Source organism: Tarenaya hassleriana, unplaced genomic scaffold (assembly GCF_000463585.1).
Source record: "Tarenaya hassleriana unplaced genomic scaffold, ASM46358v1 Cleome10, whole genome shotgun sequence".
Lineage (NCBI taxonomy): Eukaryota > Viridiplantae > Streptophyta > Magnoliopsida > Brassicales > Cleomaceae > Tarenaya > Tarenaya hassleriana.
The window spans coordinates 3,274,526-3,293,005 of record NW_010960188.1 but is presented as its reverse complement, the minus strand read 5'-3'; the positions used below and the strand labels follow the sequence as shown (position 1 = coordinate 3,293,005).

At 37.2% G+C, this 18,480-nt stretch overlaps 3 protein-coding genes and 1 long non-coding RNA gene across 5 annotated transcripts; 1 reads left to right on the top strand and 3 right to left on the bottom strand.

Moving 5' to 3' along the window:
• Positions 1 to 622: 622 nt before the first annotated feature.
• LOC104803407 (probable polyamine oxidase 2) lies at positions 623 to 3,620 on the bottom strand. Its single transcript, XM_010527342.2, has 9 exons — positions 3,332 to 3,620; positions 2,926 to 3,041; positions 2,706 to 2,794; positions 2,497 to 2,610; positions 2,233 to 2,320; positions 2,050 to 2,135; positions 1,857 to 1,959; positions 1,652 to 1,749; positions 623 to 1,561 (listed from the first exon to the last, which is right to left on the bottom strand). Exons 1-9 carry the CDS (start codon positions 3,369 to 3,371, stop codon positions 820 to 822), a joined length of 1,476 nt encoding a protein of 491 aa, XP_010525644.1. The 5' UTR covers positions 3,372 to 3,620; the 3' UTR covers positions 623 to 819.
• A 2,633-nt stretch (positions 3,621 to 6,253) lies between these two features.
• Positions 6,254 to 8,979, bottom strand: LOC104803391 (transcription factor PIF4). 2 transcript variants are annotated; one of them, XM_010527325.2, is made up of 7 exons: positions 8,777 to 8,979; positions 8,228 to 8,310; positions 7,420 to 8,113; positions 7,236 to 7,316; positions 7,072 to 7,137; positions 6,656 to 6,985; positions 6,254 to 6,543 (listed from the first exon to the last, which is right to left on the bottom strand). In XM_010527325.2, the coding sequence occupies exons 1-7, from the start codon at positions 8,885 to 8,887 to the stop codon at positions 6,451 to 6,453; spliced, it is 1,458 nt and encodes a 485-aa protein (XP_010525627.1). In that variant the 5' UTR covers positions 8,888 to 8,979; the 3' UTR covers positions 6,254 to 6,450. The 2 variants fall into 2 exon arrangements, with proteins under 2 accessions (XP_010525627.1, XP_010525635.1); XM_010527333.1 differs by having other exon boundaries at positions 8,724 to 8,893.
• A 1,160-nt stretch (positions 8,980 to 10,139) lies between these two features.
• Positions 10,140 to 11,572, bottom strand: LOC104803387. Its single transcript, XR_770206.1, has 3 exons — positions 10,520 to 11,572; positions 10,305 to 10,355; positions 10,140 to 10,226 (listed from the first exon to the last, which is right to left on the bottom strand). It is a non-coding gene; the product is annotated as an uncharacterized LOC104803387 (long non-coding RNA).
• Positions 11,573 to 14,890: 3,318 nt separating this feature from the next.
• On the top strand, positions 14,891 to 16,946 carry LOC104803380 (transcription factor JUNGBRUNNEN 1). The gene is made up of 3 exons (XM_010527311.1): positions 14,891 to 15,112; positions 15,617 to 15,906; positions 16,432 to 16,946. Exons 1-3 carry the CDS (start codon positions 14,950 to 14,952, stop codon positions 16,795 to 16,797), a joined length of 819 nt encoding a protein of 272 aa, XP_010525613.1. The 5' UTR covers positions 14,891 to 14,949; the 3' UTR covers positions 16,798 to 16,946.
• Positions 16,947 to 18,480: the final 1,534 nt, after the last annotated feature.

Sequence of the window (18,480 nt, the reverse complement as noted above, 5' to 3'; positions counted from 1 at the left end):
AGAGGAAGAGAGAGAGAGAGAGAGAGAGAGAGGGGAGAGCTGATGGCATTTTCGTAGATTCCTTGACTGGGACTAATGGGCTTTCAAATGTTAATGGGCCTTCTAAATGGGCCTAAAGATCGCTCCTTCGGTTGCATGAGAAGTAAGAGGGGAAATAAGAGAAGGAATTCAAGTTTTTATTTTTTCAGACAAAATAACTGTTTCATGATAGATGTATCAATCTATGGACTTTCTTATCCTTCTGAATGGATATTTACGAAACGAAATAAGAGGGGAAATTCAAGTGAGGGAAAATCAAGAAAAAAATAATAATATGACAAGGCAGGTCAGTACGGGGTGAATTGACGGAAACACCCCTGGTGGGCACTTAAAATTACGTCGTCTCGACAAGAAGCTGTCCCAGACAACGGAACACGGACGGCTTCGAGGATGTCCGTATGATTTGAAAAAAATAACGACGAACACTGGAACAAAAGTCATATCGCACAGCAGAGAGAAAGGTTTTTTTTTGGTTCGTCTTCGAGTGGGGATGGGGCATGCCGTTGCATACATATATAATATTATATTGATTTTGTTGATTTATCTAAGTACAATCTTTAAAAGGAAAAAAGAAATCGTCCCGTTAACCATCAAGGATCTTTTCCCTTCATTATCACAGAATAATAATATGAGTATATGGAAATATTAGCAAACGTTACATATACATATATATATATAATATGTAAGAGCGAGTCTTTTACACACCAAACGGATAATAATAACCAACGTAAACACCGATCTTGTTTTTCGCTAATGGCGATGGTATTAATCTGTTGTCTTTTAGAGACGGGAGATGAGGAGGGGGACGGATACGGAGGAAGCGTCCTCGCCCAGGACGGGATGGAAGAGATCGAGCTCGCCATAACGCTCCAGGACCCGCATCCTGCAGTCTTCGGCCGCCATCACTCCCGTCGAGAATGCTCCGTGCACCGAGCCGGGGTAGCTCATGCTCGTCGCCTCCCCCGCAAAGAACACGTTGTCCACCGGCACCCTCAGCCGTTCGTACAGATCGTGCGGCTTCCCCACAATGTCGTAGCTGTACGACCCGAGCGAGTTCACGTCGGTTCCCCACCTCGACACCAGATACTGCACGGGCGGAGACACGTCCGGAAGGATCTTCTTCAGTTGCGTGAATGCAAAATCAGCAGCCGCTTCATCAGGCATCTTCTCGATGTCTTTGGCCAGCTGCCCCGCCGGCATGTACACCAGCACGGGATGAGCCGTCGCCTTGTGCAGGTTCAAAAAATAGCTGCACCCGTATGATGTCTCCGCTACCACTCCTAGAAACTCTACGTTCGGCCAGAATACCTTGTCAAAGTGCAACACGATCTTGTTCTCAATCCCCACCCCGAGATCGTTGATGGCTTCTTGCTTCCAGTCCGGAAGCCTCGGTTCGAATTTTATGATCCCAGCCTTCAGGACTCCGAGTGGAACGGCGATAACAGCTGCATCCGCGACAAAAGTGTCACCCTTTTCTGTGGTCACCTTCACTCCATGGTGCCCCCTCACGACCTTGACAACCCTGCAAAAACAAGCATATGATTACGAGCCGAGCGAGATAAAAGCCGAGTTTTAACACAGATATTCCAAGACATTCATCAACTCGTCGTACCTGTGGCCAAGACGGATATCGAGACCTCTGGCAAGAGTGTTGATGACAGGACGATACCCTCTAACCATGAGACCATGTCCACCAGGCAGCAATACTTCCTGCAAGATTAACCAAATATAACGCGATTATGCCCCGTCAACTACTGAGACAGCCACATAAGTTTTGGATTTTATAAGACATCTTAGATTATAAATGGACTACTGACCTGGTCCCAGCACTTTGCCGAGATTGTTTCAGAGTCAGCAGCAAACCACCCTTCCATCCGGCACAAATACCATTGAAGCACATCATGGCCAAGCCCCTCCAACCTGTAACAAAACCCGATTGGTCATAAAACCAATATGAAAGGTGCAAAGATTATAAAATCCAACCAATTGAGATGTGTTACGCCTCCAAACCTCAAATCAGGCCTCCTCTCAAATACAATTGCAAAGGCTCGAGATATCGACATGTCTTCCGTTTGCTCCTCTCTAACTTTATTGATCTGCAAACATAAAACGAAGATGCATTGATGCACACAGAAAATATAGAAAGGAATCGGAAAAGAAAAGGTAAGGAACAATTGAATATGTAAAGCTTACCTCTTCCAAAATGCACTCAAACGTTTTGCCAACCTTCGTAACCAGCTCTTGAGGAACTTGGTTGCCATCCATATCAAACAAAGCGTAACTGCAGAAAAGGATTCACCATTACAAGGTTAACTCGCTGAGGAAAACATAAAACATAAGCAACGGGCAAGGGTAAAGATAACAGCTGATCAAGATCAAGTACAGTATACTAGTTGAGGTATCAAAGAAGGAAACAACAAGAACAATGGAAAGCAATATACTCATATTCATACACACCTCTCAAGATCGTGATCGTACAGGACAGAATCATCACCACTGGTGCGGTACAAGGGCAAGCCAAGTCTTCCAATCAATGGTGCGAGAGGATTCTCCTTGCATACACCATGCAACCTGTGATGTGACAACAATATCGCTCTATCAGTACCACTAATAAGACATGCAGACATCAGTCATGGACAAAGAAAAGTTGGAGACAAGTGATCTACCAAGATGCACCAAGATCAACAGGAAAACCAAACGAGTAATCGGTATGAACTCGCCCACCAATGCGATCTCGTGACTCCAGAACAACGACCTAACAATGAACACAGCGAACGAGAAGGCGAGAAGTCAGGAAAAGATCATGAAAACTCGAGAACGTAACAATCAAATTCCTACTCCATCCTCGCAGAATAACATAGAGAGTTTATTACTTAAGCCACAAACCTGAAAGGAGGCATCTTGAAGAGTCCGAGCAGCAGTAATTCCCGCAAAACCACCTCCGATGACGATCACGGAAGGTGACCTTGACTTCATCCTCTGGCCAGTTGAGAAGCAAACAGCTGCAAAACACAGTATAAGAAAACCACCAGACAAACTTCCCTTTGTAAGCCCAAAACTCGACTGTGAAACAAAATTTTCGTCTTTCATACGTTCTAGAAGTAATGAAGCAGACGACAACAATAAGACAGACCGACCTGTGGAAAATAACCCAGAAAACGATCGCCGACAAAAGGAGATCACAGACGAAACGAAAAAAATCCTTTTTTAATGGGAATGGGTAAAACAATTTGAACAGAATCTCAATCTAAGCGATAGAAAGATTGAAATAAATTGTGGAGGAAGATCATACCTGTACGCAGTTGGCGATTACTCTTGCCTCCCGACTCCATGATTCAACAACGATCGGCGATTAATCAGACGATTACTCGGTAGATTATTAAAATTATTATCACCGCTACTATTAATCGATGACGGATCTAACGATTTCTGCTCGAATTGAAAGAGAGAAATCGGTAACTGGGGAGAAAAATGAAGGATGTAGATCAGAAGACACGTCGTAAAGTGGTTCGAATTCGAAGAAGGATAACCTAGGATCCCAAACAAACTCATGCGATTCCTCTTTTCTTCCGGATTACGCTCTCTCAATTGTGTAATGGATGTTCCGATCCAACCCGAATAATTTAATACAAAATTTGATTTTTCTTTTCCTGTAATAATAATTCGGAAGAGATCGGCGGCGGAATTCCGGCGAACAATAGGATCAGATCCAAAGCGGACAGAGAGATCGGACTCTTCAGGCAGAAGATAGAGAGAAGGTGAAGAAAAAGAAAATTCTAGAGAGAGAAAAGGAAACGCTTTTTTCTTCTCCCGAGCTCTTGCGTTTTTGAGGCCTAACACTTGACGGTAGGTCGCTTATATAGACGCTCGAGTCCCAATTTCATTGAAGGAAACCTACATCTACGCGCTCGAGTACGTAAAATTACACACTCGCTCTACTTTTCGAGGGTATATTCGTCAATTTTTGACGCGGAAAGAGAATCACAACTCCCAAGGGAAGGCGTTTCAGTTCGCCACGAGGCGTATGCAAAGAAGTGAATCGCGTTTGCGTTTTCCGTTTCGTGGCGTCAACGTATTGGACAATGACTGGAAAACGCTGACGTAGTACTGTCTAAACGCTGGAGTTTTTTGCCGAGATTTTTCTGTTACCTCTTGAATTAATTAGGTACGTCCTTATAAAAACTCCTGATTCGTATAAATTGCTTGTGAAAAAAAAATAGTATAGATTACTTTTATGGAAAATTAATATTGAATATGTTACTATATTTTGAAAACTATATTCTCTTTTTATGCTTTCGAAAACAACATTCTGTTTTAGATTTTTAGCCAAATTCTATGAATTTAGATTTAACGATTCGCATACTCTATATGTTATCGTACAATTTTTATTTTATTTTTATCTGATATATTATATAAAAAATAGAAACAAAAAAGTTGGTTACCTAACAATATAAAATAAAATAAAAATTACCTTATATTATGACCGACAAGATAAAAGCGGAGCAGCAAAATCAGGGTAAAGAAAATCGAGTGTCACGTGTTTTTTTTTTTAACCGACTCTGATAAGTGGCCCAGCTTATCAAGCGGGGTGGCCCAGTAAAATGACAGATCCATTATTTTTATTTTATTTAATTGTGATGACGAAACCCATATGTTAAACAAAAAATCTACCACTGATACAGTCGAGGAAAAAGCCAATACCATGACAAAAGAGATAAGATTTTTATATCATATCGAATGGTCCGTATTTTACCACGTCAGCAGCATTCCATGCATTTAATTTCTTCGAATTAAAATGTTTTTTTTTATAATTCGGATTCATCTCAGAAGTCAAAACCGAAAAACAGCCATATGATGAGAATCTTTTTCTAGATCTGAAATTCGAATTTAAGGCGATTTTTATCGGTGAAACTATTCAAATTTTAATGAATTAAAATGTTATTGGCCAATATTTGCATGTTATCTTGATGAATCCATGTATTCAGAATTTCGGAATTTAATTATTCTAATATTAATTTTGCATTTCGCACGTGTCATGTATGTGTGTGTAAACATTTTACAATTATTGTTGATGTTCGACAAGCCACCGAACAAGATTGATGTTATGGGGTAGTATTAAGATTTTCATAAAGGGTAAATTCCCTAAAAATTCTTCAACTTGCAAAGTATTGGAAAACTAATTCCTCAATTTGTAGCCTAGAAAAATAATTCCTCAATTTGCAAATATTACCATTAGAATAATTGAACTTGTAAATCATTACCAATTAAAATTTTGTCAAAGGTTTACCGTCATTTCCTTTAAATATCCTCTTATGTGGTATTTTAGAATATATTATACGTTATAATTAATTGTCACATAATCAATATTTGAATTAAATAATGGAAAAAATTAAATCGATAAATAAAAATTATGAACCGATCTGGTGAACCGATATGTTGAAAAATATATTAATTTGAACCTATTTGTTTTTAAAATTCTTTGGGTTATTCGAAGCGGTTAGACAACCTGGGTTTGAATTTGATATAAATGGTTTAATTTTTTTTTTGTTTTCAAATAAAGATGTGTTATTTTCTAGACTGTTAAATTGTCTTTTAGAAAATAACCTATCTTTATTTGAAAACAAAAAAATTAAATCATTTATATCAAATTCAAACCCACGTTTTCTAATAGATCCGAATAACCCAGAAAATCTTAAAAACAAATAGGTTCAAATTAATATATATTTTTAACATATCGGTTCATAATTTTTATTTATCGATTTAATTTTTTCTATTATTTAATTTAAAAATTGATTATGTGACAATTAATTATAACATAGAATTAGAATATGAAGTATGAATGCCACATAAGATGATATTTAACGGAAGTGACCGTAAAACGTTGGTAAAAAATTTAATTGGTAATGATTTACAAGTTCAGGTATTTTAATGGTAAGATTTGTAAATTGAGGAATTATTTTTCTAGGCTGCAAGTTGAGGAATTAGTTTTCCAGTTAGGGGAATTTTTAGGAAGTTTACCCTTTTCATAAAATACACAATTTTCATATATACAAATTAAAAAGCCCATTATTAATAGTTAAATATTAATTCAGGCCCAATTAAGCCCATTTAACATGGGTCTAATGTGGCCCAAACAAATTTGGAATTTAGTCCCCCAAAACTTAAATACATTTTTTTTTAAATTTCAAAATAATCGTGGGCTGGCATACGACAATAGACCAATAATCCAGATCATCATAGAAAAAAAAGAATATCAAAATGGTTATAAATACACATAATACGATTCATCTAACTTAAATAACTGTATGTCCTAATGTTCCAAACCTACAATACATGGTTGGGTTTTTTAAAAAAATAATATATAATAAGTTGACAAAAAAAATGTCGGTAACATCATTTCCCTTCACCTGTCTACCGGTTCGAGGGAAGAGTGCCGGTGGGCTCCGGCGCCGGAACTTGGTTTTGCTGTACGGTCGGAGAACCGAATCTCATCGTGTTCGTGTTCTGCAATAACCGGTTCGATTTAAACACCAACGAAAGTCAGAAATCAAGCAACTTTTTCCTCAAAAAATCACGTAAACATCCTTGTTTTAGAGAAATTAGTCGATTCTCAGACCTGAGAAGAGGGTTGCATCTGCGGAAAACCGGCGATGTACCTCGCGAGCTGCTCGGAGAAGACCTGGTTCTGGTACTGAACCGGGTTTTGGCAAACCAAACCAGGATTTTGAGAAGTGGACCGGTCCATAACCGGGAACCGGGGCAAGTGCATTGGGTTCTGAAACGAAGAAGGCATTTGCATTCCCATACGGGGAAGGTACGGTGGCTGCATTCCCTGAAACATCATTTGATTCGCCGCCATTCCACTTCCCATCCACATTACTTGGAGCTGTAACTGAAGTGACTTCAGATAATCTATGGCTTCGTCCAAAATCGAAGCTTTATCTGTCTGCATTTGCAAAAACATAAACATAAATCTTCCTTCACATGATCGTGTTTTTGGTTTGATGGGTTCTGAATTTCCATGGCACCTACTTTGCTGCAATGAGGTATCAGTTCTTGCAATGCTCTCATCCTCTCGTTGATCCGATCTCTGCGTTTCTGTACCGTTCGAACAAAGGGATTTCGTTTAACATTCTCTTCTTAGAACACGATCTGAAAAAACATAAATCATCGAGGAAACAACGAGGTATATATACTCTTTCTGAGAGATTATGAACTTCGGCTGCACGGCTCCTTCGGGTTGATCCTGACCGTTGGCTCGACTTGTTTCCCGTTGCCTGAATGAAACATCATTAACGCAGGGAAAACATTCGTTGTTAAGATCTTTGAACGACGAAACAAGCGCAAGAAAGCGTGTTTAGATCCATGAACATTGCATACATTGGACTGAGACACAGATTCTTCAGTTTCCATGATCTGTTTTCTCTTACGGAGACTGATGATTCCACTTGCGGTTTCCTTAAAGCTACAACCAGAAGAGCCACCGGACGAGGAAGTACCATTCGGGTCGAGGGTACCGTCGTTTTTGCTTCTATCACTCGTGGAAACGTAGTTTCCTCCATTGACACCCTTCAGTGATCCGACAGATAATCCCGTGGCAGTAGCCGTAGTGACGTCGACATCATTCTGCAACTGGTTGCTGCCGCAATGGCTTGGCCCGACGGTCATAACCGAAGACTCCTTGCCGAATTCTCCAAACGTCGCATCTTTTGTGTCCGAGAACGTGAATTTGGGAGGAGGCATGGCTCGAGGGTCGAGACCCACCTCGTTTTTGCACGGTCCTTCACGAAAAGCTCCCAAGCTCGGCCTCTCCGGGCAGAACTGCGGGATTGCGGAGAAGAGATCGGAGGAGAATTCGTTCTCGAAGGGATCGTCGGGAGGGCAGTGGATCCAAGAAACGGTTTCTTGGTCATCAAGAAAGGCATCTGCACGGGAAGAACCGTCCGCTCTCGCTAGGGTTTCTTGGTGATGATCGTGTCTGTGATGGCGCGGGACCGGTGGTTCTCTCTGTGTCTGACTCTGCAGAACCACCTGCCCATCCCTCCAAAGCAGCTCCACTAGTTCGTCATCCGGTCTGCAAATACAACATACAGTAAAAGAAATCGACTGACGCTTAATTGCTTAATGACAAGAGAGATTGATTCAGATCAAATATCATACATACATATACATATATACATATACATACCGGACAGATCTCTTGTGTGTGGACATGTGGAAACTGTCCTCGAAGTTCCAATCAGAAAGACTGTTTTCCATGTCAGATCGGATCTACACAGAGTCAAAGCATGAGAAAGCAATATAGTATTAAGCAAAGCGATCAGTGATCATATGATTATGGCGTTGATTAATTGGTGACATCTAATTATGCTTTACACAGAAAGATTAGTGTATACGAGAGAGGACCCCATGGAGGGGGAGGAGGATGAAAGCAGTCAACTTTATAATAATTAGCATATATAAATCCCCTGTATGTTTCACTAATCACTTTTAAAAAAAAGGATTAAATACAAGCACTGATTAGTGATTTCAACCTAAAACATTTTTTTAATACTCCAGCAACCGAGGAGGGAACATTAGAGGGAAAGAAACAGAAGATTTCGATTAAATTAGTTGGAAAAACCCATTCCAATTATGGAAAAATAATAACAAAAATTATTTTTAAAAAACTATAAAAGGCTGACCGGATTTGGAAGCCGCTGGATGAATCAGAAGCGAAGGAGATAGAGATCCACACCTGATCTGTTCCTCCAGACGAGATCAGCCGAAAAAGAACAGAACTCTCTCTCTCCTCTCTCTCCTGTTTTCTCTCTCTAAAGAACCCAGACTGTGAAAATATTTCAGACATGGAATTGAACAGACATAAAGAGAGAGAGAATACTACTATGCTTTCGGGGGGGTTCGGACAGAAAGCGACAAGAGGGAAAAGAGGAGAGATTACAGAGAGAGAGAGAGAGAGAGAGAGAGAGAGAGAGAGAGAGAGAGAGGGAGACGGGGAGATCAACAGTACCGCATCAGAAGGTAGGGGGCATCCGTGATCGACACGTGGCAGTTATGCGGACAGTAAGATGCCTTAGTGGGACCCGCTGTTATGAAGATCTATTGCTTGGTTTCTAGTGGTGGGTTCGTGATCTGTATGCCTTATCGGAACCGCGGAGAAGCACCAATTATTAAGGGCATTTACGTCATTCCATCGTGTGAAAACGAAAACAATTGTGTAATGGATGTTCCGATCCAACCCGAATAATTTAATACAAAATTTGATTTTTCTTTTCCTGTAATAATAATTCTTTTTCAGTCAAATAAATTTCCTTTCACAACTCGTTATTCTGCTCAAACTATGGAATCTGCAATTCTATTACCACATTCCCCCCCCCCTTTATGCATTATAAATTTATAATTTATACAACTTTTTTATTATTGTACGGCAAATACATACATATATATATATATATATATGTGTGTACACGATGGACCAGATATTGACGGAAGCATCCACCGAAAGGTGATGTTCTCCTTCTCGTTTGGCTGTTTATGCACACAAGGGGGTAGATTTCGGGTGGTCCATGTATACGCATTCATTGCACAAAACAAATTGCTTCTTCTTAAATGAGAATCCGATCCAAATCAATGCATGCATGCATGCATGTGTACATACACATGCATGTTTTTTTTGTCTTACTTCCCGACGTCATTGACCGTTTCTCGTTCTCCTTATTCGTTACGTTCAATACGCGTAATTTACGCATGAAATATGGACCGACCAACATTGAAGAAACCATCGCATATACTCTCAACTCGATCTAAGTTTTCATTCTCATCGGTTGCGAAAACATTCCCTTTCTTCATGTTTACAGTTAACTCATTTTAGTTTTTTATTTTATTTGTTGCTAAATGGAAATGATAGTGGGGGGGGGGTTTACTTAGCCACTCTGAAAGAACTGGCAGTGCCCTCGACAAATTTTCTAGCTCCCTTGAACCACCGCTTGTCGCCGGCATGAACCTTGCAGATGTAGAGCTTGCCGTCTTTCATGGTCGCCGTGATCAGCTGGTGCTTCCCTCCCTCGTCCTCGTCAGCACTGACAGGAAATAGTATTGTTTCCCCTCCACAACCGGAGTCCCCGTCTCGAGAATGTTGGCCGTCGCCGTCGCCACCGCATTGGCATCAAACCCTCCCCGTCATCAAACTAGAGTGGCATAATCAGTACACAGATATGGTCGGGAAAATACAAGCGCTGTTTTGGCCGGGAAGAGTTCGGTATTACCTCGGAGGCGGTCTCACCGAAATAAGCTTGCTTCCCGAGAAGATAGTTAAACTGTAATAGCAGAAAACAGAGACTAATTATGGTTACCGTTTCTTCAGCTGCATGTAGCATGATGACCTAATCTAATCACAAACCCCAGATTTTACATTGAACCCTGAAGTTTATATATCTACTCGAGTACATATATACGCACATGAGTCTATATATAGACGAACCTTGGCAAGGAACTGTTCGGGGGAACCATAGTCAGTGATGGACTTCTTGTCAGTGTCGGTGACTGACCATGACATTGACATTACTGTTGGCATCGAAGTTGTCCTCGTATCTGAGAACTTGTCCTGGATACTCTTCTTCTTTGCTAGGGTTCCACTTCGACGGCACGTTGAGTTTGAACCCTTCACCTTCTACTGGTATATAGTCCGTGTTCGTCTTCGGTTTCCCAAAAACCTTCGCAGTTTCAACGTTCAAACGCAAACCCTAACGGATTTACGATCAAGATTGTCATAAATAAGTTACAGGATGGTTCTTGTTGTCCGATATATACCTTGATTCTTGGAACAGTTAACAACTATATAGTATCAAATGAATATATCCTTATTGTGATTCTCCTTTCTTTTTTTTCCATTTTAGAAACAGAACAAGCATAATCATCAATCTAAATCAAAACCCGAAAACCGGTTAGATTCACGCCCGCCCTTTTGTTACATCCTTGGTTCTAGATGAACTACAATGTCTGGTCTTAATTGGATTATAAAATTTAAAGAACCATGAAAATTCACAAGAAAATGAAAAGGTGAAATTAAAGTTACTGGCTTGGCCGTAAGCGGCATCGGCGGGGGAGACTTTGGACGCTGCGGCGGCGGCTCCGATCATGATTCCGACCGCTAACCTCCTTGACACAGACGTCGCCTCGTCCCCATGCTTCTGGGTCGCCTGGCAAATCACTTGAAACGGCCGGATCGCCGACACGTGGCGCTGAAACGTCCTGACGGCGCCGACCGGCGAGGCGAGCGCATTGTGGTGGAAGAAGCAGGTCGGGGACGCCATTCCCGATCACTCTTAGGTTTCACTTCTTTTTGTTTTTTCCGAAACAAGGGGGGCTTCTTTTTTGGGATCTTGCTCTTAATTGAAGCTGTGTTTCGGTGTTGGCGGAATTTGTTAATGGAAATGGTTCGTGGAATTTGGACGGATTCTGGGTTGAGACACGGAGGATTACATTTTCCGACATCGGATAAGGTTCCGACCTATAGAATTACGACACGTGTCACTTTGTTGCACCCCCCAAAATCATATTTTATTAACAGCGGTACCATTTCCAGATGTGTTTATTCAGAAATACACATTAGGATTGGTTTTGAATTTGTATCCATTAGGGTTGGTTTGAATACGATTAAAAACACTATTGGGCTTTTAGATGAAGCCCAGCTTAATAAGTTTAAAAAATAGGCCCAAATAACTCAAAGCCCAGCCTTGTTCTTCCTCTTGAAAACCCTAATCCCTATAAATGACGCAGTGTGAAAACCCCGAAACGGATCTGCGGCGGAGGGACACCGGAGAAGGAACGAAGGCTCGAAGCGGCGAGAAAACGTGTGGATGAAGCAAAATTCCTGAGGGGACCGTGATGTCCTTTCTTCGTAACGTGTAGTTTTCAATCTGAATCTCGAATTCGCCGCTCGTCTTCTTCCTTGTTCGTCTCTCCGGCTCTCTGTCGGAATCCTCCGCCGCCGCCGACCTCGTGATGATGTGTTCTTGCAGATCTGAAGGTTCGGTTCAGTCCGGTCGCAAATTCTCTTTTTTTTTTTGGTGGAAAAAACTGTGTTTCGTTGTGCGATTTCGTCGGTTCATCATCCTGGTATGAACATGGCTGATCCAAAACCACATAGATTGTCGAGACGGATCGAGTTTTTTAGAATTTCCTGAATTCAAAAACTTTGAATTTGAAATTTGTCCCTTTTTTGACTCAATTTAATTTATGAAGTCAGTCAAAACGATTGGATTTTAATTAACATTTAAATTAAAATATCTATATACTTAAATAATTTTATTTTTATTTTTAAACATAAAAAATGATATTTTCATTAAATTATCCAATTCAATCCAATCAACAAAATATTTTTCCTAATATCAATTAATATAATTAATTTAGAACGTTTTTAAAAAAGTACATATTTTTTTGTTGGGTAATTTAATTTCTGCCACATCATGATGTCATCATGGCGTAATAAATCATAATATTGCTACCTGCTTGCTTGTATGGACTTCATCGCAAAGTGTTGAAGAAAACTCACAGTTTTGTCGTTTTCCTCGATGATTAATAGCTCAGCTTAAACCCGTCGTCGTTTTGCCCTTTCGAATTCTTTGCTTTTGAATTTATTTTAAAAAAAAAGATTTTATTTATTGGTTATTAAAGATCGAAGTTGCATTTTAATTTTGGAGCTTGAGGAAAAAGAAAAGTAAAAGGGGGTTTTGAAGATACTCTTGTCTTGTCTCCGCGGTACCTTTTGTTTGAATAACTGCATGGGCTTGTCATGTCTTTGACCAAGATTTTATATCTAACCAGGACAGGTTTATTGGTAAATTAAAATAAATAAATAAATATATATATATATATATATATATATATATATATATAAAATAAAATCAAAGCCATGTGGGGAGAAAGTCCATGTATATATATGTATGTATATATGTAATGGATGGGGTAAATAGTCAAATTAATATATGGTGTCATGGCTCACGCTTCGATACACTCGAGGAATCATCCCACGTTTCATTTGATATTTCTATCGTTTATGCATTTTGTTAAATGTAAGTTCTCAAGCCTCTTGGGGGTTTCGATTTTTTTTTTTTTTGGGTGGTTTGTTGAATTATTTTGTTTGTCAGCTAATCTAGGATTTTTTTTTTTAATAATAAAAATCGAATCTAGCAAGCAAATGATATTTTCTGATTAAAAAAAAATGAACATGCAATTGAATAACATATATTAATATTTGTACGGAAAAGATATTTAGAAATATTTTTAAAATTAAATTTGTAGAACTCGTTTTGAATACTACCAAGAAAAAATATAAGTTTTTTTTAAAAAAATATGAATGATTTCTAATAAAAAAATAAATCTATATAAAATATAAAATAGAATGCACGTTTTTTTTTTTACAAAAATTAAGATTGATAAAAGAAAAATCGTTTGGGTTTGATCAAATTTTCTCAAATCAAATCAAACATGGTTTTCTTTTTTCTGATATTGAAAGGTACAACTTCTCATTGTATTCCAAACGGCTACTTTTATAATATAGTTTTTTTTTTATAAATGTTACTTTTATAATATATTATACTTTTTATAATATAGTTGGAAACTATAAGGATCAATATTATTAATTTGCTTTGTCGGATCCACACACGAACTTAGGTGAGTGTTTGGGGTTATTTCCTCAAATAATGCCCTTTCCATTCCAAAAAGGAGGCGCAAAAAAACAATTTCGATAAAATTTTATATGGTCATAGGACACACTACTTGAACCAATTTTTGGACCTATATATACATACATTTTATATACCATATGCTTATTTTTTTTAATTATTATTCTTCTTTCTATAGTTGATTTGGTAAACAAAATGTTCTTTTATCTAAGAAGAATCGAATGAATCACATTATTTAAAAGAAAATTGGCGATTTTTCCATTTCTTTATCGAAAAAATTTTAGATAATAACCACCATAGTTTAGGACGCTAATTTTATTTGTGTGTGTGTATATAATATATATATATATATATATATATATATATTGCAGTTTGTTTTTAATAATAAATTAATAGTTAAATTAGCAGAGAAGCTGAGCTACGTACGCATCTACACGTACACATCATTGCGTTTCATCATCAACATAGAATTTGTGCCTTTTGCTTAGACTTCTTGCGCATGTTTACGACTTTTTACATAATATAAAAGAAATATATACATATCTTTGGACCAAAAAAAGGTTAAAATCTATAAGAATTATCTAATTTTCGATAGTTTTATTTGGCGCTTTTTTGCATTTTTTTTTCCACAAGGAATTTGTGTAATATATCTCTTTTCATATTCCAAGGTGAGATATTTATCTTCGCAATAACTCCCTATACAACGTTCAACTAAATGCATTTAATACATCATTCCCGAATTGGAAAATGGTATGCATCTACAATTAGGGTTCATCCCTATATATTACGTCATAATTAATTATTTAAAAAAACTATTCGTTGCTTGCTTTGGTTCAATACCATTCATATATATATATCTAATACTACAATGTATTGAAATTCAACACAACCGTTGGTAGATTAATTAATATATACGATACTTACTTTGTGAAAGATAAACCCTAGACGCAAGACACACACACGCGCACACGCGTGTGTGTATATATATATATATATATATATATATATATATATGTGTAACTTTTTAGGGCCTTGTTAAAAAATGTTTTGTGTAATAGTCAAAGTCATGTTTAATTGACCCAGAACAACATGGCGGACGAATTGTATATTCATATATACATATATCTATAAGATATATGATATCTATATATAGAGAAACTTCCGGGGGTGTGGAGATAGATACATATATACATACACGCGTAAAATCTGTATGTATATGTGAGAGATGGGTGTCGAGGATGGAGACACGCTCCCAGGGTTCAGGTTTCACCCGACGGACGAGGAACTCGTAGGGTTTTATCTCCGCAGGAAGATTGAGAACAAACCCATCAGATTCGAACTTATCAAACACATCGATATCTACAAGTTCGACCCTTGGGATCTCCCCAGTAAGTAGCCTCTTTAATTTCATTTCATTTTAGTTTTTTATTTTATTTGTTGCTAAATGGAAATGATAGTAATTGAGTGCTAATTAACCTTTTTATAAAAAAGAAAACAAAATTACCCATTAATTCCATGGATCAGACTATATATATATGCCAACAGAACCATTTTTAGGGTTTAATAGAGAGGCTTAATATGCATATGTATTGTCTTTTTTTTGTGTGTAGATATATATATATATGTGGGTGGTTATATTCATAAATCAAAGTATGATATTTAGTATATATAATATTTTATTTATACAAATAAAACATTAGTGTATGGTCAAACCACATCACGATGCCAAATCCAAGGGCCAAAGTAACGATCCATAGGTTAGTTTTGGCTTGTAGATTTGATATTTCTATATGTTGATTTTCATATGAAAGCAATATATATATATATATATATATATATATATATATAATATAAAGAACTAAAGATGTTACGGTCGGTGCATGTGAATGCAGAAGTGAACAGCGTTGGGGAAAAGGAATGGTACTTCTACTGCATGAGAGGAAGGAAGTACAGAAACAGCATAAGACCGAACCGTGTAACCGGTTCCGGTTTTTGGAAAGCCACCGGTATTGACAAACCAGTCTACTCCGATAACCACGATTGCATCGGTCTCAAGAAATCTCTGGTTTACTACCTTGGTTCGGCCGGTAAGGGCTCCAAAACCGATTGGATGATGCACGAATTTCGTCTCCCTACCAATGCCAAATCCGGTTCAACCGATGATAACTCACCCCAACAAGCTGTAAGTTCATTTTTTACAATATATGTTTATAACCTTTATAAAATCGAAAGAACCGAATCGAATATAATTTCCGAACCAAATATCGAAACGTCCATCTGAAAAGGAAACAAATATTTTTCGTACGTACACAAGTACTGTAATTTTATTGTAGAATATAAATCTATGGTACGGATGGGGAGATAGTTATTGTTGTGGACCGACCTTTGGGTCAACTCGATTTGAAACATTACAAGACTCAATAAATAGTTAGGACCATTTGGTTATATGGTCTATCGATAAAATGGCATTGTTTTATGATATATGTATATATATATAAATAAATAAATTGAAATCGAGGAAATATCATTCGGGCCAACCATGTTTTGCACGTCCTTAGAATTTTCCTAACATGAATTTGGTCAATAAATACCACATACCGAAAACGTCATGCATACGTCACGAAATTAATTTTAGTTTTTTTTTCACTTGAGTTGCATATATATCGTAATTAATTTAAAGTAACGTGTCGTGATTTTGTTTGTGAAGGAGGTATGGACACTGTGCAGAATCTTCAAAAGAACCACACGACAGAGACAACCAATCTTCATACCGAACCAAAAACCGGTTATCAGCTTAACCGATTCTTGTTCCAACACCAGCAGCTTAGATTCCGACCACAGCAGCCGCCGCCGCCATGCCGCCGGAGATCACTTGCCATACGAGTTACATGAACCACAACAAAACCGTTGCCACGTGGATCTTCAACATCCCCCCGTTCCAGCGCCGCCGTTTTCTTGTAACGACAACAACTTCCCACATGTTTGGAACATGAACGGCGGAGATTATTTCATCGCAGATGAAGGAAGTTGGGATGAACTTAGATCGGTCGTCCAGGGATACAGCGAACGCTAATAATACAGTCAAGTATTATGAAAAAAAAAAACATGTTAATTAAAAAAATATATATATACAATTTTGCTTCTAATAACGGCATATATGTATATATGTATGTCGATTTTGTAAATTTGGACTTTGTTTAATATAAGATAATGTTGTGCGCAGTTTTGTAGCATGCATGTGCCAAGCTAGAGTTTTGATATAACAATAAACATGGAAGTGAATAGACTCTTGGATGTGATATTGTGGATATAACGTATATATAAAACTGTATTTATTGCATATATTGGCAGTATTTTTCGACACGTAATAATTATGATATATGATTTTCTTAATAATTAGTATAATTATGTTTTTAAATTCCCTTATAATTAGAAGGGAGGACGATTATGGATTTGAATTAGAATAAGAAAAATATAGGCGGACCATATAATAAGTAATATATCATTATTTAGTATTACGTCTAGAGATATGTAGAGTTTACGAAACTTGCATGTATTAAAGTATAAATATGCATGCAAGCTTATTGTGGATTCTTCAAATTCTTTTTTTTTCGTAGAGAGAGAGCGTAATTCAACTTTTACCAAGTGGATATATATATCGAATTCTTAGTATAAGTATATATATATATATATAATGTCTATTCCACAAACTCATCATTACTGATGGGCCGAATTGGAGACATTAGCTTATGAAAATCTCTGATTGGGCCTCGTATTGTCATTATTATGTACAATATCGCAAATTTGTTACTTAAATCAACTCTATATATAAAATTAATTGCATATTACAAAATGCTGTTGTAAAGTCGGGGGAAAAAGGTTATCTTAATTAAAAAAAACATGAAAAACGTTAAATAATTGAAAGGATTACTAACACAATTTCCAATTTGTTGTTGGTAAGCAGTATTCTAAAAGACAAAATGTGAAACATGTATATGAATTTAAATAAATTTTTTTGAAACAGTTAGGTATAGGCAGAGACAACAAAAAAGACTTTTCATATTATATACGGTTAATGATAGCGAGAAGAATATATATGGCACAAAGAATTGAACTTGAGAAAATAAGATTATATATGATTATTTTACCCAAAAAAAAAAGATTAGATATGATTAACAGATGTAAATTATGAAACGCAAATATTAATGCTTAATATGCCAAGAAATAAAATAAACCTATTGGAATTGCGTGCAAACATAAAATGTTCAAAAGTCAACGTTTGGATTTTAGTCAGCTTTGTTTTTGTTTGTTATTTACTTGGAAAAAAGTAAACAGTGATTTCAATTAATTTTCTAATCCGGTCAATTTCCAACTTCTCACGCTTTTAGTTTCGTCGTCCTTTTGAATGCATTTGATTCTTTTATTTAATTTTTTTTTGTTCTTGAATTTAGTATTTTAGTTCTTCACATTTCATATATATATATATATATATGTATGGTACGTAAACAATATCCAAGCTAATTTCATGGGCATGCCATAGTGAGTCAAAGGTCCAAAAGACATGGGGTTTGACCAACTTCTTTTTGTAAGGAGAGAAAATAATAATATTTTTTTGTTGGGTAAGAAAGTTAGGCTAAATACTAGGTGTGATGTGGATGTAAATCCATCAAATATTATAATAGATCTCACGTAGACTTTTTCAGTTTTATTTCGTTTTCTTTTCAAACAAAAAATTAAAATATTATATATATATATA